This window comes from Pseudorasbora parva, chromosome 4 (assembly GCF_024679245.1).
Source record: "Pseudorasbora parva isolate DD20220531a chromosome 4, ASM2467924v1, whole genome shotgun sequence".
Taxonomy (NCBI): Eukaryota; Metazoa; Chordata; class Actinopteri; order Cypriniformes; family Gobionidae; genus Pseudorasbora; species Pseudorasbora parva.
Window position 1 is genome coordinate 41,183,656 of NC_090175.1, and position 18,287 is coordinate 41,201,942.

General features: G+C 38.3%; 1 protein-coding gene across 3 annotated transcripts in view; it reads right to left on the bottom strand.

The window, feature by feature from the left end:
* apbb2b (amyloid beta (A4) precursor protein-binding, family B, member 2b) overlaps nt 1-18,287 on the bottom strand; it is a 64,392-nt gene that overhangs the window by 31,347 nt on the left and 14,758 nt on the right. For all 3 annotated transcript variants that reach the window (XM_067441790.1, XM_067441788.1, XM_067441789.1), the window contains exons 2-5: nt 11,969-12,018; nt 4,561-4,691; nt 4,272-4,317; nt 74-1,024 (exon numbers count right to left, since the gene is read on the bottom strand). In XM_067441790.1, the coding sequence (XP_067297891.1) occupies nt 74-1,022 (949 nt within the window). In that variant the 5' untranslated portion in view covers nt 1,023-1,024; nt 4,272-4,317; nt 4,561-4,691; nt 11,969-12,018. The remainder of the gene's footprint in view (nt 1-73; nt 1,025-4,271; nt 4,318-4,560; nt 4,692-11,968; nt 12,019-18,287) is intronic.

Consider the following 18,287-nt stretch of genomic DNA (forward strand, 5'->3'; position numbering starts at 1 on the left):
AAACACACACATCAAACCACACAGAGGAGACCAGCAAGCTACACACATAACGCTTTGAATGTGTACTACTGACCGCTCTCTTCTGGTGAGCCCAGTGATGCACTGTCCTGTGACAATGTGGTCCAGCTGGACTCCTCGTCACTGTGTGGAAGGTTCTGGATGCGGTTTAGTGCCCGGTCTGTCTTGGCGCCCGTCCGTGGTCTGTCTTTTTTCGTCTCTGGTGAGGAGGAGGAAGATGAAGAGCCGACAGACAGGAGGGGCGTGTCCTCAGGGCTGTGTGGTTTCCGTGGCGACGAGGGGCAGGGATTCTTCTCTTTCTCCAGCAAAGGCTTGGTGACATCCTCATCCTGCACATCAGGCAGTTCATTTGACAGGTCATCCAGGCATGACTCCAGGTAACTCTTGGTCTTAAGGTGCTCGGAGGACTTCCTGTCTGAAACAATCTCAGTTTTCTCGGACAGAATGAGCCGGTCGTCACAATACTCCACACGATCCTCCTCATTAGCGTCATCATCGACCAACTCATTTACATCCTCGTCAATAAGCTCGTTGTTGGGATCAAAGTCATTGTGAACGTCATCAACAATAGACTCACTGTCGAGGCTTAATTCCTCAACGTTCCTCAACTCATCATTGATGCTGAGCTCTGATTCGCCATCCGTGTTTCCATCTTCATCTTCTTCTGTGGTGTTCTTGTTGTGATCCTGTCGTTCCGCAGCTTTACGTAACTGATTTGCACCATTTTTGGCCAGTTTAGGGTTGGCAGTAGTTACTGAAGATGACGACGGTGGCGTCACACCTTCGCCGAGTCCCATCGCACTCTGAATGCTTGTGAGCGCGTACTTCTTCCGGCACTTCGGGGGGGTGGCCTGGCCTTGTTTGATGACATCACCAGTTAGCAGTTGATTGTGTGAGGAACGAAGGCTGAGAGAAGTGGGTGGAGTTGCAGAGGGCCCGTTGCGGTTGGCTACGTCCACAGAGGGGGAGGAGTTGCGTGGTGAGGGCACGCAGACTGACATCATCGCTGAAGGGAGAATGATTGAAAAAGCAGTCAAAATCACACTTAAAACACTGCATTCAACAATAGAAAAAGTAAAAAAGAATACTAATATCCAAAATTCTGATTTTCTCAATCTGAGTAGATTTCGTCTAGCCTGGATGCCAGCACGAACTCAGCCCCGCCCACAACATTTGAGGACGGGCGGTTTGGTCTGGACTCGATCCATAGAGAAGTGATTATGCCCGAACAGAAATTTTTCGGACAGATGAAATCATCAGGGTGGGCTTTAGACGATGACGGACAGATGATATACAGTAACGTAATCATGCACGTCATCAAAGGGGCTTGGATTATATTTGTTCAAATCCTAAACGGAGAGCTTGTTTTAATGCATTCACCTTCACTATTTCTCTCTGAAATCATGATCTTGTTAGTAAGTACTCTGTGTATCTTTAAATTCTTTTCTTTTTTTACAACACCGGCAAAGGTCGTTTATTCCAGCGCGCGTGCAGACAGGGTTGCCAATTTTTACAACAAAACCCGCCAAGTACTAGCCCTAAACAATAGCTTCTCGGAGGGTTCTCCGGGAAAAAAATGGCGTTTTGGGGGGTAAAATGTGTTTTATTCTGGCAAGGCTGCCTGCTAAAATTTGCATTCATATGTCTATATATCACATAATAGTCGCTTCAACCGGCGGACATGGAAAACAACCCGCGGAGTAAAACGTGGACTTGTTGGCAACACAGTGCAGTTGAGCTCTGTTGACATTTGACAACTAACGTAATGCGTCACTTCGTTGCTCTGATTGGTTGTAGGTCTATCCAATTGAGGTCTTTCCTGGTTCAGTTGAAACACGCCCCATAATCACAGCCCAATAGCCTGAAGTGGTCATACTCAATTCTAGTCAGAATATGAGTCTGAAACCGCTCCATTGGGCTGTGATTATGAGGCGTGTTTCAACCGAACCAGGAAAGACATCAATTGGATAGACCTTTGTAGGTCAGCAACCTTGCCAAAATAACACACATTTTACCCCCCAAACACCATTTTTCCCTCGGAGAACCCCCCGAGAAGCTATTGTTTATGGCTAGTAGTTGGCGGGTTTTGTTGTAAAAACTTGGCAACCCTGTCTGCACAAGCGCTGGAATAAACAATCTTTGCCGGTGTTGTAAAAAAATAAAATAATTTAATGATACACAGAGTACTTACCCAACATGATCATCATCTTTGAAAGAAATTATGAAGGTGATGCAGATACAAAAAAGCTCTCCGTTTAGGATTCGAGTAAATATAATCCAAGCCCCTTTGATGACGTGATGATTACGTTACTTTTGATCATCTGTCCATCATCGTCTAAAGCCCTCCCTGATGATTTCATTGGTCCGAACAGTTTCTGTTTGGAGATAATTACTCCTCTATGGAGCAATGCCAGACCGAACTGCCCGACCTTAAAATGTTGTGGGCGGGGCTAAATTCGGCAGGCATCCAGGCTAACAGCCCAATGGAGCAGTTTCTGACTCATATTCTGACTAGAATTGACTATGACCACGTCAGGCTAGATATCGCCATACTTTTTAGGTATTTTTCAACTAAAGCTGCATTTTGGCAAAGTTTACAAGTCTTGTTTTTGTCCAATGGTTGAATGACAGATCAATAGGTGGCCCTTCGCTGTTGGTCAGAACGTGTAAAGACAGATTAGGTGTAATCAATGTCAAAGAAAATCACCCACAATTTTCTTTATTAAATATGAAGAAAAATATGAAGATTATAGTACTGCAGATGATTCTGCACTACAGTGACACCATGACTGAATCTGCAATGACGTTCATGAAAAGCTTATTTCGTCTTTGCTCAAGCAGCTCTGCAGACTGTGCTGCTTCTGTGCTACCAAACTGAATTACCACATTTAAAATCAACTTAATCTGGCGGGAATTGAATGTGATTATAGCTGATTTACAACTCAGTGCTTCAATACTATGATGTGATTGGGTGGAAAATTAAATCAGGTTCATGCCAAAAGATGAGCTGATTTTTACTAATGCTCAAAGAGCAGATTCAGAGGCAGTACATTTACTAGGAAAGAGGATGTAACCAATCACATGGTAATCTGACATATTGAAACACAGATGAACACAAACAGGGCTCCAGACTGTGACTAAAATTTTTGGTTTAATTTAAATTTAAAATATAGTCACCACTGGAAACAATAAGGAACTCTTTATATGCCTCCATTTTGATTTAATCAGATAACATCTTGTGATGAGTCAGGAATCATCCTCATTCAGTGAATCATTTAGAGCCGTTACAGAATTCAAAACTGATTTCCTCACTGAACTGCAAGTCATTTTAGGTTGTGACCAATATTAAATGAACTGAGAACTTGGTAGAGGACGTATAGGGATAGTTCACCCCAAAATGAAAATTACCCCATGAGTTACAAGCCCTCAAGCCATCCTAAGTGTATAATATTCTTCTTTCAAATTAATTTGAGTAATATAAAAAGACGTCCTGGCTCTTACAAGCATTATAATGGCAGCCTTAAATTTGAAGCCCAAAAAGTGCATCCATGCATTATAAAAGTAATCCATACAGCTCTGGTTGGTTAAAAAAAGCCTTCTAAAGCTAATTGGGTTTGTGTAAATATCCATATTTAACATGTTATAAAGTAAAATATCTAGCTTCCACCAGACCAACTTCCATATTCAACTTATGAAGAAAGTGTAACTGCCGCGACGATGACACCGGTAGTAGCAAGAGTTTTGAACAGCAAGAGGCATTACACTTTCTTCGTAAGTTGAATACGGAACGTGGTTTGGTGGAAGCTAGATATTTTACTTTATAAAGTTTTAAATATGGATATTTTTCTTACACTTTCTTAAATTGTATTCATCTGAAAGAAGAATGTCATATACACCTAGGATGGCTTGAGGTTGAGTAAATTATGGGAAAATTTTCATTTTTGGTTGACCTATCCCTTTTTTCTGACATGTTAATCTAACAACATGCTAAATTAAAAACTGCAACAGAAGATTTTTAGTTGTTTTCTAGCATAGTGAGTCCCAATTGTAAGGCTGAATTGATGTTGTTTTGGAATAACACTGATAGACGATGTTGGATCTATGCAACATTAGATTTTTAAACAGGCAAAAATATTCAACCATCTAGCGGTTCTGTAAAATGGCAGTTAACAAAAGCAATTAGTCTCCTAAAAGATACATTTTAATAGCAATTGGCTGCACAAATCATGACCTGACACAGAGGGGTGTCTGACCTTGTATAGGTTTTCTTGTTGAGCCAGAGAAGCTGCCAATGTAAATCTGCAACAACAACAAGAAAAAACGACCAATTAACTTCTTTTATCATCCACAGACCGTCCGTAAACACGCATGCATGCTACTGCAAAGGTAGCACAATATGAATTCAATATATCCTGTGACCTTTATGTATTTATTAACAATTGCAAATGTGCAGCTTCAACTTTTGCTTTGTAAAGCACAACGCTTATCTGTATAACATCAAAGGTTAATACAAACATTTAATGAGCAGGCAATCATACTCACCAGGGAGCTGAGGATTGTGGGTATTTCCACAGAGCCTCCTGGGCCATGGTGTAGAATCAGCGCATCATCAAGGTTTTGACCAATCAGCACCAGCTGAGAATATCACCATAGAAGCACTCAAGAAATGTGTTCTGAACGCAATAAAAACAAAATATGATGAGAAAATAGATAGCATATGGAAATTTTTACTTATTGCATTTTCACTACGCCCATCCCTTGGCTAAGGTTAGTGATGTGTGATTGAGTGAGTGTTTGTGTCTTCTGGGACATCTCCTACTGTGCGTATAAACAGCAAGGGGTGGAAATATGCATCTGGAGCACAATGACAAAAATAGCTGTCAGGGTGGAGACACAAACAGAAACACACACTCAGTCTCAAGGGGAATCAACTAACCGGTTGGTGAATATGTATGAAATTATTTTTCACTGCACAGATCAAAGGGCATACATGTCTAAACATTATAACCAAAAATAACCAGGACTGGGCGCTACATTAAGTATTTGTGATGATTTTGGTAAAATTACAGAGATTTTAAACAGATTTTGAAACAGATCTAGGCATGGGCAGGCCACCCAATCAGAATTTAGGCACAGATAGTGTTAATCTGTTTTTTACGATCTGAGCATTGATTAAAACAATCTGAGGTGGGCTGTATGTTGAGAAGTTTGATGAAGGGCTGTAGAATGCCCAAACCAATCAAAAAATAAAACCAGAAAATTACTGTATTTTTCTTTTATTAGCTAAAAGTCTGTAGCTACGGTGGCCGAGACAGCTCAACACGCAGCAAATGAATAAAGCACCAGCAAATAAAGAAAACATCTTCATCAGTTTGACAACACGCGTGCTGCAAAAGTTCACAGCGCATGCAAATACAAAAACGCGCTGCAAATCCTCACAACACATGCAAATTCAAAAACGCGCTGCAAAAGTTCACAACACATACAAATACAAAAACGTGCTGCAAATCCTCACAACACATACACAAACAAAAACGCGCTGCAAATAACACAGACCACAACGGAAATGTTTTAAGGGGACTCCTTTGAGTGACGAACCCCTACTGAGACCTGCTTATTGTTTACTCGCCTGTCACCACTGTGAGTTTTTTTGTTTTGTTTATTTAAACATCCTGAACGTATGATTGCATGGTCTTTTTTATACAGTGTAACAATATATTTAGGCCAACAATATCCAAACGACTAAGCAATTATACCATCATGATATAAAAGTAAACAAAAAAAACCCTCACCTTTCAGGTCAGTTTTTGAATTTGCATGTGTTGTAAACTTTTGCAGCGCGTTTTTAAATTTGCATGTGTTGTGAGGATTTGCTGCACGTTTTTAAATTTGCATGTGTTGTGAGGATTTGCTGCGCGTTTTTGTATTTGTATGTGTTGTGAGGATTTGCAGCGCGTTTTTGTATTTGTATGTGTTGTGAACTTTTGCAGTGCGTGTGTTGTCGTGTGTTTGCAGCGTGTTGAGCCGTCTCGGCCACCGTATGTAGCGGAAAAGCAGAGACTGACAATCATGTTTACATTGAAAAACAATGAAAGAGTAGCGAAGTGGAATGAAAGTGTTTTCTGTGAGAATAAGTTACGCTCATTCATTACGCATTATAGTAACAGTAGGCTTCTTAGGTGTTTTCATTCTGAAATGTCACTGGACAGTAGGGATAGGCCATACCACTTATTTTGTTTTCGGTATGATACTGATACTTTCAAGGCCAGTATCACAGATATCGATACTGATACGGTACTTTTAAACGGAACTTTTACATTATTAAATGTATTCAATTATTAAAATTACTATGAGTAAAATGGGTAAAGATACGAACATAACATTATATTTGAAAGGCATTTTATCATTCAATATGTTTTTACACATGGTTAAAATGTTTAGTTGTAGTGGTAACCAAGGACAAATACTATCAATCAATCAACTTTACTTATTTAGCGCTTTTATAATGACGATTGTTTTTAAAGCAGCTTCACAGTGTTAAACAGGACAATATTACAACAAAATTTGATTTGGTTGTACAGTCTTTCTGGAGAAAACAAACATAATTTTTTATTTTATTTATCATATAGCGACAATGAAGAATCCACTCAGATCCAATAGTAAGTTTGAGGCATTACTCAAATGTAGTCTCCGCATGCCATTTGGATTCAAATGTTTTAGCAAAAACGTGTAAAGAAATATTGCTATTTATTACGACATGTTTTAATGCTGCATTTACATTATTAAATATCATTCCTCTTTAATTCTTTAATGAAAAAAATATTGTATTAACTTTGTTGATATGGTTTCTCTGACAGAAAAAAACATGACATTTTAAGTAATTAACATGATTATTCAGATATACTGCTACTGAATATCATAAATCTGAAAACTATAAAGATATTTTTATATCATCCAGCTGTAAAATTTACAAGAGTGTTTGTTAATAAGGATTGGGAGAGGGTAAAACAGATACAGAAAGATAGATTTTGCTGAGATTTTGGTTTGCTTTGCCATTTTGCATTCATGCATAACCAATACCAGAACACAAACAGAAGTAGAGCAGTTCAGTGTGTGTGAGAGTGTGGTGAGCTTTAATTAGAGATGTCCAAGTGGTGGCTAACCTCGCTGAGATCCCGCTTTCATAATCATGAATCTCTCTCTCTCTCATTCAGGAGTCTGCCGCACTTATGACCTTAGTAGGGATGGGACGATACACTTAAACTCACGATACGATTCACCTCGATATGCCAGGGTTACGATACGATACGTCACGGTACGATATAAAAAAAAAAAGTCTTTCCAAATCTGTGATTTTTTTTTTTTTTTACCACCAAAGTAATGTACTAAAACGAAAGGTTCTTTCCGAAAATTCTTTCCGAAAACGAAAATTCTCTAGTCAACATAGGTATGGACAAATATGCATGCTTTATGCAAATGTACATTTATTATTAGTGAAACCATACTTATTCATTCAATAATAATCAATATAGCATGAAGACTAGACATATCAAAGGTCATAGATATGTTTATCTAAGAAATTGTTCATGTCTCTTAAGCCTAAACTTAAAAATAATGAGTAAGTACCGTATTTTCCCGACTATAAGTCGCTCCGGAGTATTAGTCGCATCAGTCAAAAAATGCGTCATGACGCGGAAAAAAACATATATAAGTCGCACTGGACTATAAGTCGCATTAGGGCAGAGCTGGAGCCGCGCGCATGCGAGCACGCGAGCACCCGCGCGCGCATGCGAGCACCTGCTCGCGTGCACTCGCTCGTGCCCGCTTCACTGCATAACCCGAGCAGAAGAAAGAAAGTTTGAAGTGAGTGAGAAACTTGTAAGGGACTGGCGAAAAGCAGAGGTTACTTTAATTGTGATGAAGAAGAAAAAGAAATCTACTTGCGGACTGTAAGCAAGATGGCCAGAGCTGAAGGAACGAGTCCACAGAGGCTTGAACTCTCTGCCGGGAGAGGCTCTGCCGCGCGAGACGAACGCTGTGAGAATTGTTCTCCGATGCATGTTTTACTACATGCTGTTTGTATTTTGCAGAATAAGATTTTCTTTATGGGAGCATTTTGTTTGTGTTCAGTCTTTCTAAGTTGTTGTCTATAAGTAAATATTAGGCTACAGGAGCAGCATAGAGCGCATTCTCGCGGCTATATGTTTATTCTTGTCAGTCAGTATGAATTAAATTTGATATATAAGTCGCACCTGACTATAAGTCGCAGGACCAGCCAAACTATGAAAAAAAGTGTGACTTATAGTCCGGAAAATACGGTAGTGATTTCTCTCATTTTAACAATATAAAGGGAGTTTTTACACTGGCAGTTTAATTCAGAACAGGGAAAAGTTTGTATGAAAAATTGTTAATGTGTACCAGTGAGCAAACCAGAACCACACCATACCTGGAGGAGGTCCATATTACACGAGGAGGAATATAGTGTGGCCCCTTTAAGAGATCCGCATTCCCTATTGAACTGCCGGTATTTTGCGTGTGCGCGCCGAACTGAGCCGTGATTCACGTGGACAGTGTGAAGAACACGGACGACTCGGGAGCGCGCTTGTTCAGGAAAGTAACCTGTGCATTAGTTTTAGCCGATTGTAATGTATTTAGCTCAATAAAACACGTGTTCTGTAAGGGGTTATGGTGTTAATGATTTACCTCAGACATGAGCGAGAGTGAGCTGCAGTGCATCGCGCTCAGACTGCAGAGAATGTGCTCAGTGAAAAAACACACTTTTCTTTCTGGAGTCTTATAAAAGTTAAACAGAAAATATGGTAGCTTATGTAGGCAATAACTGCATTTTTGGTTTAGAATATTAATGCTAATGTCAACCCTTTTCTTTCCCTATTAATGTTTGCTGTTGCATCGCGTCTGACTGCTCTCACTTTTTCCAACTATGCCTCAGATCAAACAGAAAATGCGCGCTGCGTTTTATGTCTGCCCCACACACACACACACACACATGTTTGTTTTTGTGAATTGTGGGGACATTCCATAGGCGTAATGGGTTTTATACTGTACAAACCGTATTGTCTATCCCCTTACACTGCCCCTATCCCTAAACCTACCCATCACAGGAAACATTCTGCATTTTTACTTTTTCAAAAAAACTCATCCTGTGTGATTTATAAGCATTTTGAAAAGTGGGGACATGGGGTAATGTCCTGATATGTCACCATTTTCTGTAATACCTGTGTCATACACATGTTATTATACACATTTTTGTCCTGATATGTCACAAAAACAAGCACACACACACACACACACACACACACACACACACACACACACACACACACACACAATACATTTGAATTATTTATATACTACGCAAATCATGCAGCAGTGCCATCTATCTTTATTTCGCGATCCATTTTTTTCGACCTCGATGCGTTTCGTCACGTTTTGTATCGCGAAATTTTGTCAAACGATATTTCGTCCCATCCCTAGACCTTAGAGGGATACTTCACCGCTTTTTCATATTAAACTATGTTATTCCCTTAACTAAAACGAGTTGATACATACCTCTCTCGTCTGAGTGCGTGCATTATAGTTCTCCTTTTTAATCTGCTTAGAAAAGCTCTAAGCTCTAAAAAATGTTTTTTTTATGTCATCATACTTCATCGTTCAAGTATTCATGTAACTGTCTTTAAATAAGGAAAACATGGAGGTGTTACTAGAGGTCGCTTCTAACTTGATCTCTGTTTGGTACCATAGTGAATGAACTGGGCTTAGTGGGCTAAGCTAAATGCTATCAGATCGTCACCGCGCGTCAGAGAGATTAAGTGCACGCACTCAGACGAGAGAGAGGTATGTATCAACTCATTTTAGTTAAGGGAATAACATAGTTTAATATGAAAAAGCAGTGAAGTATCCCTTTAAAAAAAGTGTGTGTTTGTGTGTGTGTGTGTGTGTGTGTGTGTGTGTGTGTGTGTGTGTGTGTGTGTGTGTGTGTGTGTGTGTGTGTGTGTGTGTGTGTGTGTGTGTGTGTGTGTGTGTGTGGCCTGGTAATCCCTACGTTATGGGGACAAAATGTCCCCACAAAGATGGCAATATCCGAAATCCTTGTCCTTGTGGGGACATTTTTAGGTCCCCATGAGGAAAACATCTTATAAATCACACACAAGGAGTTTTTTTTGAGAAAGTAAAAATGCAGAATGTTTCCTGTGATGGTAGGTTTAGGGGCAGGGGCAGTGTAGGGGGATAGGATGTACAGTTTGTACAGTATGAAATCCATTACGCCTATGGAAAGTCCCCATAAACATGGAAACACGACATGTGTGTGTGTGTGTGTGTGTGTGTGTGCGTGTATGTTTGAGTACAAAAATTGAACCCGACCACAGTAATTGACCCTTCGCTAAGCTCTGCGCTCCTTGGGTACTGTTGTTCGCTGCAGGCAAGCTTTAAAGAACTACCCATAAGAATGAAGTGAAGCCTTCTGTAAACACTGACTCTCAGAAAAATACACTCATAAATCATTTGGGCTGGAATGAAGTGTGGCACATTGCAGAGCGATTTTTATCTGCTTATATGTTTACATCTGTAACACTTTTGAATATCCTCCCATCACTTTTGTCCCTCAAATGAAAGTCCACGTGACTAAAAATGTCACATATCAAAGAGATGTGAATTGAGCAGTTGAATCAAAATCTGCATGCTAAAGACACTTTATTCAGGCTATGAGTCAGATAAAAGCATTGATCGATGCACATACATAGAGCTTATGCAATACTTTTTTGTACTTTTTGTGTGAAAGCTTAGGTTGCATTAACTTTCTATGGATTGAATATTCAAAACATCTGTTTCTCACACAAAGCAATTGAATGGCTTTAGAAGACTGGGAACACAGCAAATGAGTCATGTTGATTACATTTTATGATAGGCCTACTTTCAGAGAGCTTTTTTGTCTTTTTAGAAGTTAGCATAAATAAATCACCACACTTTTTTCCTATGGAAAAGATCGGCTCTGGCATTTTGCTTATTTTGCTGGTACTTTGCTTGACGTGTGGATTATGACAATTTAAATTCACCCTAACCCTATCACAACAATAATGCAATTCACAATCTATAAAATAAAACCTTTCAAAGCTCTATTGTTTGGAAAATTGTTCCGCTATTGTTGCCTGGAATGTGCGATACGAAATATTATTGCTGCAACTGACACTTCAGAGAGGACTTCATCTACACAGAGCTGCAGCCAGATTACACACACACAAAACAACAGAATGAAATACACTTTATAGCTCAGCTCTTTTCCACTTCTAACTTCACTTAAAGAAATGAATTCTGCAGCACTTAGAACAGACAGAGTTTGGCGTCTGGACACAACAGCTATAATCATAACACACACACACACACACACACACACACACACCCTCAAATCCACTGGAGTTTTATACGAGGAGTTAAAAAAAAGTAGGAATGTGAGGGAAAATTGAAGAATTCTTGGCATGTCATTTTCAGAAGTCTTTAATTAACCATTTGAGAAAAACACATCACACCCCTTCTCTCTTACACACACACACACACACACACACACACACACACACACACACACACACACACACACACACACACACACACGTCTGGTTTACTATCTTTGTGGGGACTCTCCATAGGCGTAATGGTTTTTATACTGTACAAACCGTATTTTCTATCCCCCTACACTGCCCCTGCCCCTACAGGAAACGTTCTGCATTTTTACTTTCTCTAGAAAACTCATCCTGTATGATTTATAAGCCTTTTGAAAAGTGGGGACTGCTGGCTGGTTCCCACAATGTAGGTGATCTCAGGTTTTACTATCCTTATGGGGACATTTGGTCCCCACAATGTAATATAAACAAGGGCACGCAGGCACGCACGCACACACACACACACACACACACACACACACACAAGCACATACCTGTATCTATGCAGGTAGAGAAGCTTTTCACATTCAGATGAGGTTCCTACCTGCAAAACAGAAAAAAAGAGGGCCAGATTTACTAATAGCTTGTGCCAGTGCAAACCCTCTTTTGGCGTTAAAAGCCAACTGTCAGGATTTAATAAAGTCACACAGAAAAATTTGCGCTGAAAAGGTGTGGACTGTTATTTTTTGCAGCTCGTCTTAAATCAGACGCTAATTTGCACTGTTCTTGGTAGATTGTGTTGGTCTTTATGGAAATTATCCGGCTGTTGTGAGCAGCGTCAGTAGATCACAGGAATTTATGGGATTGCTCTCTCATGCTAATGGGTTTGTGAATTAACGGTCTGTGCGACTCACATTAAGCCTATAGAAATAATATTAGACAGAAATACCAAACAAAACATCAAGAATCATTTCAACATCCTAAATGCATAACACAAAACACTGACTGACAGTTTTAGCAGCTGAAAATAAAATGTTAAACAAACCACATAAAGCAGAAGTAAATATGACCTGCTAAATAATCCAACTGTGCAAATCAAAAACAGAAAGCACAGTTCTGTGAAGCACATCCCGCTGAGGGCGAGAGAAAGCGCGAGAGACGCTTGTGCTCACATACAGGCAGACGGGTTAGATTAAAGGACGTTTATTTAGCTGCAGAAACAGGGAGGAACACGTATAGTCGGAGTTAACTGCTGCTCATAACTGCACATCTCTCTGCCCTGCCATAAAAGTGCATCCAATCAGTGTTATGGAAAAAACAAGCAAACATAAAACACCATTAAAACGCACAAAAACATATACACACAAACACAAAGATGAATGCTGGGAAAGAGGCAAGTCGAGATCACATTTCAGAGAGGAGAAATCACACACACACACACACACACACACACACACACACACACACACACACACACACACACACACACACACACACACACACACACACACACACACACACACACACACACACACACACACACACACACACACACACACACACACACACACACACACACACACACACACACACACACACACACACGCACAGGCTTCATATCAAAGACTTGCTTTCCAGTACATTGCACTGTAAAAACAGATGCCAAATGACAGAGATGAAAAGAGGGAGGAAAAGAGAGGAAGATAGTGAAAACGAGTGCAAAAGGCACAGAGAGGAAAAGAAGAAAGAGAAAATTTCCATCAACATCTGTATAAACAATCTGTGTGCACACTAGAAGCTTTGAGACGCACTTATTAGTTGCAGTTTGTACTTCCTGTCACACATCACGTACATGTTTACGTGTGTTTTGTTTTTTCTCCCATGTACCCTGAAGTTCACTGAGGGTTTTTTGGAAATGAGGTGCTGCATCAATGTAAAATATGTGAAAAATTATGTATATAGCAAGCATGATAACCTATTCTAGCAGGCCCTAAAAACAAGACTTTGTAAAAGGGCATAATCGGTCATCTTGAAGATGACTACAAGATATGTTGTAGAAGGAAAGTTTCAGAAATTTGTCTACAATAGTTGTTAGGTCATAAACGCACACACAGCACTTTAGCTAATAGTCTATCTTTTGTGCTGCCGCTGATCAGAGAAGAAAGTGCTGACATACATCAAACCCAGCTGAGATGAAGGCTGTTTCTTCTGATGCAGTCTGCTCTGATACTGCTTGTATGAAGAGTGACAAGTACAGAGATTAAATCATTTCCTAATAACCACCATAAGATTAAACATGATGAAACACCATAAATCAATGCTGTCACGCCAGACAAACAGAGCTACAGCTTACAGGTTATGTGAGAATAAGATAAGGAATATTCCTGACTGACTTTATGGTAAATTCAGAGTAAATGTTTACAAAACATATTAGCAAATTTGTTTAAAGGAAAAGTTTACCTAAAATAATAGTAATACTGATAATAACAATAATAATAATAATAACAATTCATAATTTACTCGCCCACAAGGCCACAACAAAATGTTGTAAGGTTTTTTTTTTAAAGAACATTTACCTATGGTTATACAAAGTCATACAAAAGTAATGCAAAGGTTATACAAAGGTATATAAAGGTTATATGAGTCATGATTATTTCTATGATACTTTTTGTACAGCTTTTACTTAGAACTAAATAAAAAATAGCAACCAGCATTCTTTACAACAATAATTTAAACAATAAGACAATCCTTTAAATAATAATCAATTTTCATTTTTGGGTGAACTATCCTTTTAAGGTGTATGAGAAATGATTTAGGGCAAAAAAGCAATGCAGAAGATATAAGGCAAGTGGACTGGCTCAGAAACACACGGAGAAGCATTCTTGTCCCTCTCACAGACAAACACACAACCACAGTGTGTTGTGTGAGAGCCAGAGGCACAGCACAGGATCTGAAAAGAGCCCAAAACCCATTTCCTGTTCCCGCAGCAGACGAGAATTGGGGGATGGAGATGGTGGGCGTCACAAAAACCAGTCCATCCTCCAGTCCATGATCACTAATGCCAAACATCTGGAGTGGGCTTTCTCTTTCTCTCTATCTCTATCTCTCTCTCTCTCACACACACACACACACACACACACACACACACACACACACACACACACACACACACACACACACACACACACACACACACACACACACAAACAAAGAGCATGAAGATATGCAACTAGTACAGCCCCGCACCACATTGGATAATGTTTCAGTGATGTCATCATGGTGGTGACATTCCACAGCTCTCGTTCAGTGATGCCAAAATCTTTGTAAGTCACATTCAAAGCCACCTCACATTCAATAGACACTCAATATCTCAAAGTGTCACTTCTACCTCTGTATCCTCTATGTGTGGGAATCGGTGGGAACTCACTCACTGGCTCAAGCTAAAGCAGGGAATTTTTCATTCGCCACCATAAGAACATTTTACATTTTTAGTAACAATATACATGTATATAAAAATAAATAATATATTTTATTTTAGTGATATTTAAAGCAGTGGAATCCACGACAATGTTTCATAAATCTCCTAAAACCAGCTTTTGAAATTCTGCTATCAATTTGGGTGGGTGAGGATTGAACTCATCTGGCAGCAGACGTAAACTGAAGGCTTGGCTGAGTATTGACTTGGCCACCATACTCTTTTAATTATACTCAGGCAGAGACTGAGGTGTCCAAAAGGACTTTACTCCAACAAAGGACAGTAGCTTTGTAATATTTTGCTTCATCTTACAAGGAGTTTTCACTAAAACCATATGGCATAGCTGAGTGTTTGACATATGGACATATGGCGTGACAGATCAAACCTGGTTGCTATAGGTTCAATATACCATTTCAAAGATTTTTTTAAATAAGTCTCTTATGATCAAAAACAGTAAAAATAGTAATATTGTGAAAAAATATTACGGTTCAAAATGTACATTATCCTGTGATGCCAAAGCTATATTTTCAGCATCCTCATTCCAGTCTTCAGTCACATGAACCTTCATAAATCATTCTAATATGCTTATTTGGTGATCAAGAAACACAATTATCAATTTTTAAAACAGTTGTACTGCTTGATATTTATGTGGAAACTGTGATAATTTTTTTCAAGATTCTTTGATGAATAGAAATAAAGTTAAATAAAAAAAGTTACAAAAAGTTTCTATTTCTATGTATTTCACTGTCACTTTTGACCAATTTAATTGTTTCTTGGTTAATAAAACACATTTCTTTCATAAAAAAGACTGAACCCCAACTGTTAAAAGTTTGTAAGTATGTATATATAAAATAACATATATTTCTCTCACTATGCATAATAACAAAGTAAAATGTACTGCATTTAAAGATTGAAACAATGTATTTTAAAACCTAGTGCACTTTCAAAAATATAAGTCCAGAATTCCTGTGACCTCAACATAGACCCCAGAACAATGAATAGAGCGGATGGGCCACAATAAACATGATTTAGAAGCCAGGACAGCTCAACACACACACACACACACACACAACAAGGAAGTTGAAAGGAACTTCAGCTAGACACAACAAAGGTTGGCCTGAAACATTGGCTGTTATGTATAGAAATAAGCATTCTATAAAAGCCAGCAGGATGAGTCCATTGTTCCCAGTATTGCCTCTAAAAAACAGATCAACTAAATGGAAAATGTGTGTATTGACCTGTGGACATACATTTTAAACTAAGCATTAACAAATTGCAGCAAAGTTTCAATATTACATAAAACAGCTTATACAGGGCTTATCTCTCCCTCTCTCTCTATTTCATTTCTGTGAAACTCTGTAACTCCTGATCAGATTGTGCAGCAATATATTTGCACTAATACCTATTAACACCAGCAATGTGCAATTTAACAGGCCTTTGACGAACAAACTAGTTATTCAAAGAAGTGTTGTACAATACATGATTCAACTACGCAGAGGCATGTTTCCCAAAAGCATTGTTAGCCAACTATATGGTCGCAAGTTCTGTCGATAGCTAGCTACATAGTTTAACGATTCAGTATTTCCCGATACCATAGTTCCAATGAGCGTTTGTAAACAACCCTTTTGTGTTGTTTACAAACAAAACAAAGTGCAAACCCTCAAACTAAAACAAATTTGTTTAGTTTAACCTGTAGTTAGAAGCAGAGAAAAATTAGGAAAAACATGCAAGCTAACATGCAGTAAAATCTATTGTTTTCTATCTTTTACTTTTATGCAGTACAATCTATCTTTTATTTCATTAAATCATCATATCTTTCATTCACACACTGTAAATAATTATTTAGAAAAAAAGTTACCTGGTTGCCTTAAAAATTTTAGTTCATTGAAATTAAAATTTTGAGTTAATACAATGAACATTTTTTTGAGATTCGACAACCTTTATTAAAATATTATTAAAAGATTTTGTAAGCATATAAGGTAATTGTGTGTGTTTTATTTGTGATGACGCAGTGAAACATATCATATAGTGCTATTTTCATGATTTATCAAATTTTTTGTGGTTCAAATACAATAATATTTTGAGTTTCTATTTATTAAACAAATTTCCTTCATTACATCAACTCAAATTTTTAATTTCAATAAACAAAATTTTAAGGCAACCAGGTTACTTACTTTAAAGATCAAAATTAGCCTTATAGGCCAAAACCATAATTTGTACCAAGCTGTAAACATGTTTTTTTCTGCTGTAAAGTTGAGAATTTTAACATGGGGCTCAATGAGATTCTGCTCCCTTCTGGAGCCAGTCCCTAGTGGCCAGTTGATGAATTGCAGTTTACATTACTTTCATATTGGCCCAAGAGAGATCGCGGGTGTTTGCGGCTCGGTTCTGACACGTTTAACTCTGAGTTCTTGTCATATTTTATTAGTATTTTCTAAACTATAGCAAATAAACTGTGATAATGTGAGAAAATGTTGAAGGTGTCTGAATAAATTTAGGTTTGACTGTATATACACATACATTTCAAGTTATCCAAAACAGAGAACAAAAATAGCGAAGCAGTTCTTCACTTGTCATGTTTGTTATTTACAGCAATAATCTGACATTCATTCAATCCTGAGCTATATTTGCAGAAGTTATTATACTGTGAACAATATTTTCCAAAGTTGTAAATAAAAAAAAGATTACTGGACTACATTTGACAAGAAAATACTATTTCAGTCTTTTTACTTTAAAATCTTACTTTTAAATCAATGTTTCTTTGTTACTTGTCAATTTCTGAGTGAAAACTATATCAAAGTAAATTGTACAACGCATTTTTGTTCCGTGAACTCTACCACCTTCACATAATTAACAACACTAATGAAACAATACGGTTCCAACTAGAGCCCGACTTTATCGTTCAGCTGATTTATCAGCTGATATGAAACCGTCGCCACAGATATGCCACCAGCGCTCCCACTTGTCTCACAGCCCGATCAAGTGCATCTTGTCAAGTATCATTGTCAATCAATCAATCAACTTTATTTATATAGCGCTTTTACAATCACGATTGTGTCAAAGCAGCTTCACAGTGTCAAACAGGATAATAATCATATTTTACAAATGATTAATATTTCTGTACCTGAAAAACATGAAATAACTTGTATTAAGGCTAATGTATGAATATGCATTACAGAACTAGTCAAAAGTTCGGACACACCAGTGGGAAAGTGTGTCCAAACTTTTGACTGGTACTATAATATGCACAAAGAGTAACGGCCAATATATCAATATCTGACTTTTTTACTCTCTAACCGGTATCGGTCAGGCTCTGGTTCAAACGTTGGATGTGTAACATAGTTATTGATTTGAGAAACATTCGTGACTTGCTAGTTAATTTCTGCACTATGGTAGTT